Source organism: Carcharodon carcharias, chromosome 27 (genome assembly GCF_017639515.1).
Source record: "Carcharodon carcharias isolate sCarCar2 chromosome 27, sCarCar2.pri, whole genome shotgun sequence".
Taxonomy (NCBI): Eukaryota; Metazoa; Chordata; class Chondrichthyes; order Lamniformes; family Lamnidae; genus Carcharodon; species Carcharodon carcharias.
Window position 1 is genome coordinate 12,469,259 of NC_054493.1, and position 11,051 is coordinate 12,480,309.

An 11,051-nucleotide genomic window follows, 5' to 3' on the forward strand; every position below is an offset into this window, starting at 1 on the left:
TTGGATTCCATGGCTGCTATTTTTAAGGAGAGCAGGAACACACTCCATGGTGAGGGCAATATTTCACCCTCAACCAATCTGACTAAAAACAGGTCATCCCTGGTCATGATCACATTGCTGTTGTGGAGGTTTACAGCACGCAGAGATGTCCTGAGATTGTGAAAGGCACTTTACAATTCTGTCAACTCCAGCCCGGATACTGTGGTTAGCAACAACACTTAACCAATATCATAATTAACAAGGTTCACTCCTGAATCTGATTAACAGCAGCAGAATTTGAACAGTGCAGGCACGTGTGAATTCGCTGGTGTGTCAGAGATTGGAAGATCGATTAAACCTCTTCCCACACACGGAGCAGATGAAGGGCCTCTCTCCAATGTAAACTCGCTGGTGAGTCAGCAGGTTGGATGAATGAGTAAATCCCTTCCAACATATGGAACAGGTGAAGGACCTCTCCCCAGTGTGAACTCGCTGGTGTCTCAGCAGATTGGATGATTGATTAAATCCCTTCCCACACACAGGACAGGTGAATGGCCTCTCCCCGGTGTGAACTCGCTGGTGTGTCAGCAGGTGGGATGGTCGTGTGAATCCATTCCCACATTCAGAGCAGATGAACGGCCTTTCCCCAGTGTGAACTAGCTGGTGTGTCAGCAGGTTGGATGACTGGGTGAATTCCTTCCCACAGTTGGAGCAGGTTTACAGCCTTTCCCCAGTGTGAACTCGCTTATGTACAGTAAGTTCGGATGATCGTCTGAACCCAGTCCCACAGTGAGAGCACCTGAACGGTCTCTCATCAGTGTGAACACGTTGATGATCTTGCAGATCTCCCGAACCTTTGAAGCACTTTCCACAGTCTGGACATTTAAAAGGTCTCTCGTCAGTGTGAACTCGTTGGTGTGTCAGAGGTGGGTTGATGTCCTGAACCTCTTCCCACACTGTGAGCAGCTGAATGGTGCGTACCCAGTGTGAATGCACTGGTGCTCCCCATGGCCGTGTGGGTTTTTAAAGCTCTTTTCACAGTCAGGGCATTTAAACTCTCTCTTTTCAGCGTGGACTTGCTGGTGTTTCAACAGGTGGGATGAGAGAGTGAATCCTTTTCCACACATGGAGCAGATGAATGGTCTCCCCACTGTGTGAAGTTGCTGGTGTTTCTGAAGGCAGACTAACTGAGTGAATCCCTTCCCACACACAGAGCAGATGAATGGCTGTCCCCAGTGTGATTGTGTCGATGAGTTTCCAGATTAGACAGGGATCTGAATCTCTTCCCACAATCCCCACATTTCCATGGTTTCTCCCTGGTGTGAACGGTGCTTTTGACTTCCATGTTCAAAGGCTGATGATTTTCAGATCCTGATGAATCAAGCGACTCCGGCTGATTTTGATGTGATATTGGTTTGACTTTCCAAACTGCAAATCCTTCTAATAGCCTGTAGGATTAATTCAAAACAGAAACAAGGAAATGTGACACAGAACTGACAAAAACACAAAGATAGCCTGTGACATTGAGGTGAATGAATCTGGTAATTTGTGGGACCAGCACGAGGAAAATGTGACCATGAAAACTGCCAGATTGTCATAAAAACCCAATTAGTTCACTAATGTCCTTAAGGGAAGGGAACCTGCCTCCCAGTCTGGACCTACACAAGATTCTGGCCTTGATGGGAGAAGAGAGAGTGAGAGGTGGAGGAGGGGGAAAGGAGATGAATTTCATAGATCTGCAATTCAACCAGAATTTGCTGGAAATCCAAAACAAAAACAGAATTACCTGGAAAAACTCAGCAGGTCTGGCAGCAGCCAGACCTGCTGAGTTTTTTCGAGGGGAAAAGGAGATGGATTTCATAGATCTGCAATTCAACCAGATCCATCATCCAACCAGCTAACACACCAGTGAGTTCAGCAGTGACCCCAGGGGTTGGATTCTGCTGTTAATCACATCCAGGACTGAACCATGTTCATTCTGATAGTTTGGGTTTCTTTCTGCTGATGTTAATAATCTTTGTAATTGACTGAAGGTTTAATATTCTGGAAATTGGCTTGTTTTACTTTGTAGCCCTGACCCTTCAAATGAAGTATCTTTCTACGGCCTATAACAAACAGTGATTTGCTTGTAATTTTTTTCAGTTTAGTTACTGTATCCAGTGCTGATCATGTCGTCTTCTCTACATTGGGAAGATCAAACACAGATTGGGTGATCACATTGTGGAACAACCTCTGCTCAGTCTGCAAACTTAATCCTGAGCTTCCAGTCACTTGTCATTTTAATTCTCTGCCTCAGTCCCACTCTGACCTCTCTGTCCTTAGCCTCCTGAACTGTTTCAATGAAGCTCAATGGGAGCTTGAGAAACAGCAGCTCATCTTTCGATTCGACACTTTACAACCTTTAGAACTCAACATTGAGTTCAGCCTGAAAAGGTGCTGGAACCTAATTCAATCAGGAATTTGAAAAGGGAGTTGATGGGGACAACAGGGCAACAAACAGAACATGGGTGTGTGGGTTTACAGGGAGTGGAATTCTTAAAATGCACTCATGAGAGCTTTTTAAGCCAATACGTAGAAGGTCCTACAAGAGAGGGGGCAGTGCTGGACTTAATTTTAGGGAATGAAGCCAGGCAAGCGGTAGAGGTATCAGTGGGGGAACATTTTGCAGATAATGATCATAACTCCGTTAGATTCAAGGTTGTTATGGAATAGGGCAAGGACGAGCCAGAAATCAGGGTTCTAAATTGGGGGAAGGCTGATTTTAATAAGGTCAGGTATGATTTGGCCAGAGTGGACAGGGAGCAGTTACTTTCAGGTAAAACTGCGTCAGAGCAGTGGGACTCATTCAAGGAAATAGGGAGAGTACAGTGCCAACATATTCCAATAAAGGCAAAGAGTGGGACCAACAAATCCAAGGAACCCTGGATGTTGAGGGATATACAGGATTGAATAAAGAGAAAAAAGGAGGCTTATGGCAGATATCGAGGGCTCAAAACAGCGGAAGCCCTGGAGGAGTATAGAATGTGTAGGGGGGAACTTAAAAAGGAAATTAGAAGAGCAAAATGGGGGCATGAAAAAACACAAGCAGGTAAAATAAAGGAAAATCCAAAGTTATTTTACAAGTACATTAAGAGTAAGAGGATAATTAGGGAAGGAGTAGGGCCCATTAAGGACCACAGTGGTAATTTGCGTGTGGAGCCGTCAGACGTAGGTAGGGTTCTAAATGAATGTTTTGTGTTGATGTTCACAAGTGAGAGGGACGATGTGGGGATGGAAATCAGGTGGAAGGACTGTGATATAATGAAAGAAATTAGCATAGAAAGGGAGGAGGTTCTAAGTGGTCTGGCAGGCTTAAAAGTAGATAAATCTCCAGGCCCAGATGAAATGTATCCCAGGCTTTTGAGTGAGGCAAGGGAGGATATAGCAAGGGCGCTGGCAATAATTTTCAATAGCTCTCTGGCCACAGGAGGTGCCAGAGGACTGGAGGACAGCCAATGTGGTACCATTATTCAAGAAGGGAGGTAGGGATAAACCAGGGAACGATAGGCCAATCAGTCTAACCTCAGTAGTGGGGAAACCATTGGCAGAAATTCTGAGGGACAGAATTAATCGACACTTGGAGAAGCAGGGATTAATCAAGGACAGTCAGCATGGTTTTGTTAAGGGGAGGTCATGTCTGACCAATTTGACTGAATTTTTCAAAGCGGTGACCAGGTGTGTAGATGAGGACAATGCACTTGGACTTCAGCAAGGCTTTTGATAAGGACCTGCACAGGAGACTGATAATGAAGGTAAGAGCCCATGGGGTCAAAGGCAATTTGGCAAGTTGAATCCAGAATTGGCTGAGTTGCAGGAAGCAGAGAGTGATGGTGGAGGAATGTTTTTGTGACTGGATGCTTGTGTCCAGTGTGATCAGTGTTGGGTCCCTTGCTGTTTGTGGAATATTTAAATGGTTAAGACTTGAATGTAGGAGGGTTGATCCGTAAGTTTGCGGATGACATGAAAATTGGTGGGGTGGTAAATAGTGAGGAGGATAGCCTTACATTACAGGAGGATATAGACAGGCTGGTCAGATGGGCTGATCAGTGGCAAATGAAATTTAATCCAGATAAGTGTGAGGTGATGCACTTGGGCAGGACAAACAAGGCACGGGAATACACGATGAATGGTAGGACCCTGGGAAGTACCGATGATCAGAAGGGCCTTGGTGTGCATGTCCACCATTCCTTAAGGTAGCGGAACAGGTAGATAAGGTGGTTAAGAAGGCATATGGGTTACTTGGCTTTATTCGCTAAGGTATAGAATATAAGATCAGGGAAGTTATGCTGGAACTGCAAAAAACGCTGGTTAGGCCACAGCTAGAGTATTGCGTGCAGTTCTGGAATCCGAATTATAGGAAGAATGTGATTGCACTAGAGAGTGCAGAGGAGATTTTCCAGTATGTTGCCTGGGCTGGAGAATTGTAGTTATGAGGAGAGATTGGATAGACTGAGGTTATTTTCCCTGGAGCAAAGGAGATTGAGGGGGGACATGGTTGAGGTGTGTAAAGTTATGAGGGGTATAGATAGGGTAGACAGGAAGGAACTTTTCTCCTTGGTGGAGGGATCAATAACCAGGGGGCACAGATTTAAGGTAAGGGGCAGGAGGCTTAAAGGGGATGTGAGGAAGAATTCTTTCACCCAGAGGTTGGCGGGAATCTGGAGCTCACTGCCTGAAAGGGTGGTAGAGGCAGAAACCCTCACAACATTTAAGAAGTAATTGGATGTGCATTTGTGATGCCATGGCAGAGAAGGCTATTGGTCTAGTGCTGGAAAATGGGATTAGAATAGTTAGGTACTTGTCTGACCAGCGCAAGCTCAATGGGCCAAAGGGCCTTTTTCTGTGCTGTAGACCTTCATGACTCTATCAGTGGTGTCAAAGACTGTGGACAGGCCAAGAAGGACAATGAGGGAGAATTTACCCTTGTCATAGTCACGTTGGATGTAATTTGTTACTTTAAGAAAGAGCTGTTTCAGTGCTGTGGCAGGATGAGAAACATTACTGGAGGGATTCAAACATGGAATTCCTGGAACGACAGGCATGGATCCCGGAGATGACAAGGACTTCTGAGAGGAACGGTTGGTTGGAGATGGGGCAGTAGTTTGTGAGATTTTTTTTGAGGATGGGTGAAAATTGTGGACTTAAAGGCGAGAGGGACAGTAAAATAAGAATGAGAGAGAGAACCATCAACAGTATCAGCTAATATGGGAAAATTGGGGGATCAGGAGGTTATTGGGAATAGGGTTGATTGAGAAGGAGGTGGGTCTCATGAGATGGCATGAGGGGACAGAGGAGAGAAACTAAAGGAAGCTGTGAGTTCAGGGCTATGGTAAGGGGGATCTTGAGAGGCAGTTTGGCCCAGTGGGCTAGTGGGAGAGAAGCAGCAGAAGCAGCTGATCAGATGTTCTCAAGGAGACGGGGGAAGGGGAAGATCGACAAAAGGAACTAACTGGTGTTAGAAATATTAAAAACACTCAATACACTGTATTTAACACAAAGACGCTTTATTTGACTTTCCCCTAATATTAACACCTATAACATGAGCAGAAATAGCCCAATGAACATGGTTCAGTGCTAGATGTGATGAACTGCAAAATCCTATTCAATATGATTACTTCTAAACTCACTGGTGACTTAGCAGATTGGATAAATAAGCAAATCCCTTCCCACATTCAGAGATGATAAAGAGCCTCTCCCTGGTGTGAAATCGCTGGTTTGACAGCAAGGTGGATGAATGGGAAAATTCCTTCCTGCATTCAGAGCAGGTGAATGGACTTTCCCCAAGTGAACTCACTGGTGCAGAGAGTGTCCAGGTGATTTCCTGAATCCATTTTGGCAGTGAGACCACCTAAATGGTCTTTTGTCAGTGTGAACGTTGATGGGAGATGAGTTCCTGGAAACTTTTATACCATTTTCTTGGCAGTTAAAAGATCTCTCATCTTTGTGAACTTGCTGGTGTCTCAGCAAGCTGGATAACTGAGTGAACCCTTTCTCACACTCTGAGCAGCTGAACAGTCTTTCCCCAGTGTGAACTCTCTGGTGTGCCAGCAGCTGGGAGGACCGAGTGAATTCTTCCCACATTCAGAGCAGATAAACGGCCTCTCCCCAGTGCAGGCTTGCTGGTGCATCAGCAGGCTGGATGACTGAGTGACTCTCTTCCCATGTTCAATGGGGGTGAACGGTCTCTCCCGAGTGTGAACTCGTTGGTGTTTCTGCAGGCTGCACAACTGAGTGAATCCCTTCCCACACACACAGCAGGTGAACAGCTTCTCCCCAGTGTGAACTCGCTTGTGCTTCAGCAGGCTAGATGACTGAGTGAATCCCTTCCCACATTCAGAGCATGTGAATGGTCTCTCCCCAGTGTGAACCCGTTGGTGTTCCAGCAAGTTGGATGAACGGTTGAATCCCTTCCCACAGTTGGAGCAGGTGAACAGTCTGTCTGCAGTGTGAGTGCGCCGGTGTACAGTAAGATCAGATAATGTCTTGAACTCAGACCCACAATGAGTGCACCTGAATGGTCTATCGTCAGTGTGGACACGCTGATGGGACATCAGTTCCCAGGAACTTTTATAGCATTTCCCGCAGTCTGGGCATTTAAAAGGTCTCTCCCCAGTGTGAACCCGCTGGTGTGTCAGCAAGGTGGATGAGGAAGTGAAGTTCTTCCTACATTCGGAGCAGGTAAATGGTCTCTCCCCTGTGTGAACTCGCTGGTGTGTCAGCAGGTTGGAAGAATTAATGAATCCCTTCCCACACACAGAGCAGGTGAATGGTCTCTCCCCAGTGTGACTGCGCCGATGAGTTTCAAGCTCAGATGGGGTTCTGCATCCCATCTCACAGTCACCACATTTCCACGGTTTCTCCCCGGTGTGACTGCGCTTGTGTCTTGATAGGCTAGATGACTGTCTGAAGCTTCGTCCACACACACAACACATGTATGGTTTTGCTCCACTGTGAACGTTGCTTTTTCCTTCCATGTTCAAAATCTGATGATATTCAGGTTACAATATGCTGCTTGAATCTATCAGGTTCTGATGTGATGTTAAGTTTGAGTTTCCTGCAAATCCTCCACTTCTAACACCCTGTGAAATTAGTTTAAAACAGAGAAAAAGGGAGTGAGAGAGAACCCACAAAAACACAAAGCCAGGTTGTGAAATTGAGCTGAATGAATCAGGTAATTTGCGGGGTGGGTACGAGGAAGAAGTGACCATGAAAGCTGATGGATTGTCATAAAAACCTAACAGGTTTGCTAATGTCCTTCAGGGAAGGGAATCTGCCACCTAGTCTGGGCCTACAAAAGGCTCTGGCCACTTGGGGAGGAGAGATAGAGAGAGAGCGAGCGAGAGAGACAGAGAAAGATAGAGAGAGAGAGACAGGGGAGACAGGGGAGGAAAGAGACTTTTTTTGTATCTACAACTCAATCAGAGCTTTGACAGAATCTCCAAAACCTAAACTTTGAAATTCTCAATATCTGTTCAACTCCCTTTGGTGTCTCACCTCTCCCTAACTCCATAATCTCCTCCAACCTCAGTCCTCCAAGATATCTGAACATCCCCGATTTAATTACCCCTGCCTTCATTTGCCAAGGCCGTAAGTTGAGCAATTTCCTCCCTACAGCCTCTCCACATCATTTTCCTTATTAAGATACTCCTGGAAACCTACCTCTTTGACCAAACTTTTGGTCATCAGCCCGGATATCTCTTTATGTGACTTGCTGTCAAATGTTGCTCTATCACACTCCTGTAAAACACTTCGGAATGTTCCATTAGATGACAGGTGCTATATAAATACAAACTATTGCTGATGATTTGACATATATCACTGCTCCTTCATCATCACCGGTGAATAACCTGTAACTGCTTACCTAACATTATTGTGGGAGCACCTTCACCACACGGACTGCAGCGGTTCAAGAAGGTCAAACAGCATCTTCTCCACAATAACGGGGGATGGGTAATATCTGCTGCTGGTCTAGCTAGTGAAAGTGCAGGGGAGTGGGACTAGCTGATTTGTTCTTGCAGAGAGCCAGCTTGGGCACAATGGCTGAATAGCCTCCATCTGTATTGTAATCCTTCAGTGATTATTTGACTCGATGAAAAAGGACCAAAGCTGGAGACCAGCGACGAACTTCTACAACCAAAGCCTACCCAGCAACAAACCGACTCTAAATTGGTCCCCATGTGTTTCTAGACTCTGCTTTGTGAGTGAAGCCTGCAATAAAATAATAGCAAAATACTGCAGCTGCTGCAAATCTGAAACAAAAAGAGCAAATGCTGGATATACTCAGCAGGTCGGGCAGTATCTGTGAAGAGAGAAACAGAGTTAACGTTTCAGAGAGTGTAGAATAAGCTACAGGGAATAAAAATGGTGCAGAGTTTGATGGCCGATATAAGCTCAGAAGTGGAAGGGAAATGGACCACAGTGCAAGAAAAATAATTCCTGACTATGAAAGATACTGTGGGAAGATAAAGCTGGGAAGTCAGCAGCACATGGTTGGGGGATGGGCAGCGGTGGGAACCTCATTTAGACATGATCAGAAGAAGTAACAGTAAAATACTAAACACAACTAAAATACATTCGTTATTAGTACAGAAGAAGTTAGAGAACGGCAGAGAAGTGGTCAGGGAGGGCAGAGGTGAAACAGAGCAATGGATGGACATGGATTCAGATCCACAGTAAAGGAACCACACCAGCACCAGAGCCACGGAACCTCACACAGATAACAAAGCATAGCACTAACAGCTCTAAATTGTAGATGAGTGGTCAGAAATGCTCACATCTGTAATAATTTAAAATTTCAGGGTTAAAATCTCCTGTTGAAGCCTGCAGCTGGAAAGATATCAGAAGCACTGGAGTCAGAGAAAAATCTCCCAGTTGAGGAAATACCCGGGGAGCGGGGTGATGTCACCGAGCAATTGTCACAGACATGAACACAGAACATCTGGGTCTGTGCAAACCAGTGATCACCACACATTATGAAGGATGTGAGTGTCCTTGAGAGGGTGCAGAGGAGATTTACTAGAATATTTCCAGGGATCAGGGATTTTAGTTGCAAGATTAGTTTGGAGAAACTGGGCTTGTTCTCCTTGGAGCAAAGGAGACTGAGGGGTGATTTGATAAAGGTGTACAAGTTTATAATAGGTTTTGATAAGGTACATAAAGAAAAACTGTTCCCATTACCTGATCGTAAAAGGATTACGGACATAGATTCAAGATGTTAGGCAAGATGTACAGGGGATTGTGAAGGAGAGATTTTACATAGCGAGTGTTAATGACTGGGAAAACAATGCTTACACTCAAAAGCCGATAATATCCAGGTCCTGATGAATCGAGTGATGCTGTCAGATCTGGGTGCAATATTTGGTTTGAGTTTCCCATCTGAAAATCCTCTTCAAATACACTTTCAAAGATGTTTACAAATGCACTACTGTCAGTCTAGGATAGAAATTCAAAAAACATATTTCTCATGGTTTGAGTTTATTCTCTGTAAATCCTCCTCTTCTAACCCCCTGTAAAAGGAGCTTCAGAAATCCATCCCTGTCAGCCCAGGATAGAAATTCACAAAAACAAAAATAGCTGGAAAAACTCAGCAGGTCTGACAGCATCTGCGGGGAGGAACACAGTTAACGTTTCGAGTCCGGATGACTCAATATTCTCTCCTCCTGCTACCCGGACAGTGATGACAGCCCATGCTGCACATTGCCCCTCATCGTCGCCAGCAGTCCCTCGATTCGAGGATGACGTGTACTCAGGGTTGTGAGTTTCTGCTGTTGGGGTTCATGTGACTGAACAGATCATTGGACACGTGGGGTAGGAAATCCCACGAGGTAGGAGAGCAGGATTTGCTTCCTATCCTTTCCTTCTCTGCTGTTGCTCTCCCTCATGAATAAGACTTTGGGACTCAAAGGGTAATGCAGTTTGATGGACAAATTGTCATCATTCTGACATTCTGGCGTTGGGGAAATTGATAGGATTGAAGGCCAATAAATCCCTAGGGCCTGATAATCTACATCCCAGAGTACTTAAGGAAGTGGCCCTTGAAATAGTGGATGCATTGATGGTCATCTTCCGAGATTCTATAGGCTCTGGGACAGTTCCTACAGATTGGAGGGTAGCTAATGTAACCCCAATATTTAAAAAGGGAGGCAGAGAGAAAACAGGGAATTATAGACCAGTCAGCCTGACGTCAGTAGTGGGTAAAATTCTAGAGTCCATTATAAAAGATTTAATAGCTGAGCACTTGGAAAACAGTGGCAGAATCGGACAGACTCAGCAAGGAATTATGAAAGGGAGATCATGTTTGACAAATCTACTGGAATTTTTCGAGGATGTAACAAGTAGAGTTGATGAGGGGGAGCCAGTGGATGTGGTTTATTTGGACTTTCAGAAGGTTTTTGACAAAGTCCCACGTAAGAGATTGGCGTGTAAAATTAAAGCACATGGGATTGGGAGTAGTGTATTGAGATGGATAGAAAACTGGTTGGCAGACAGGAAACAAAGAGTAGGAATAAACGGGTCTTTTTCTGAATGGCAGGCAGTGACTAGTGGGGTACCGCAGGAATCGGTGCTGTGACCCCAGTTATTCACAATATATATTAATGATTTAGATGAGGGAATTAAGTATAATATCTCCGAATTTGCAGATGACACAAAGCTGGGTGGGAGGGTGAACTGTGAGGAGAACGCAGAGATGCTTCAGTGTGATTTAGACAAGCTGAGTGAGTGGGCAAATGCATGGCAGATGCAGTATAATGTGGATAAATGTGAGGTTATCCATTTTGGTAGCAAAAACAGGAAGGCAGATTATTATCTGAATGGCTATAAATTGAGAGAGCAATGAGACCTGGGTGTCCTTATACACCAGTCGTTGAAGGTAATCATGCAGGTGGAGCAGGCGGTAAAGAAGGCAAATGGTATGTTGGCCTTCAGAGCCAGAGGATTCGAGTACAGGAACCATACAGGCTTGCTGCAATTGTACAGGGCCTTGGTGAGACCACACCTGGAATATTGTGTGCTGATCCTTATCTGAGGAAGGG

General features: G+C 45.1%; 1 protein-coding gene across 2 annotated transcripts; it reads right to left on the reverse strand.

The window, feature by feature from the left end:
• Positions 1 to 237: 237 nt before the first annotated feature.
• LOC121270410 (zinc finger protein 239-like) lies at positions 238 to 9,416 on the reverse strand. 2 transcript variants are annotated; one of them, XR_005941520.1, is made up of 2 exons: positions 9,310 to 9,416; positions 238 to 1,427 (listed from the first exon to the last, which is right to left on the reverse strand). XR_005941520.1 is itself a non-coding variant. In XM_041175721.1 (2 exons), exon 2 carries the CDS (start codon positions 6,990 to 6,992, stop codon positions 5,979 to 5,981), a length of 1,014 nt encoding a protein of 337 aa, XP_041031655.1. In that variant the 5' UTR covers positions 6,993 to 7,097; positions 9,310 to 9,414; the 3' UTR covers positions 5,534 to 5,978. The 2 variants fall into 2 exon arrangements, 1 of the variants encoding a protein (XP_041031655.1); XM_041175721.1 differs by lacking the exon at positions 238 to 1,427 and adding an exon at positions 5,534 to 7,097 and having other exon boundaries at positions 9,310 to 9,414.
• Positions 9,417 to 11,051: the final 1,635 nt, after the last annotated feature.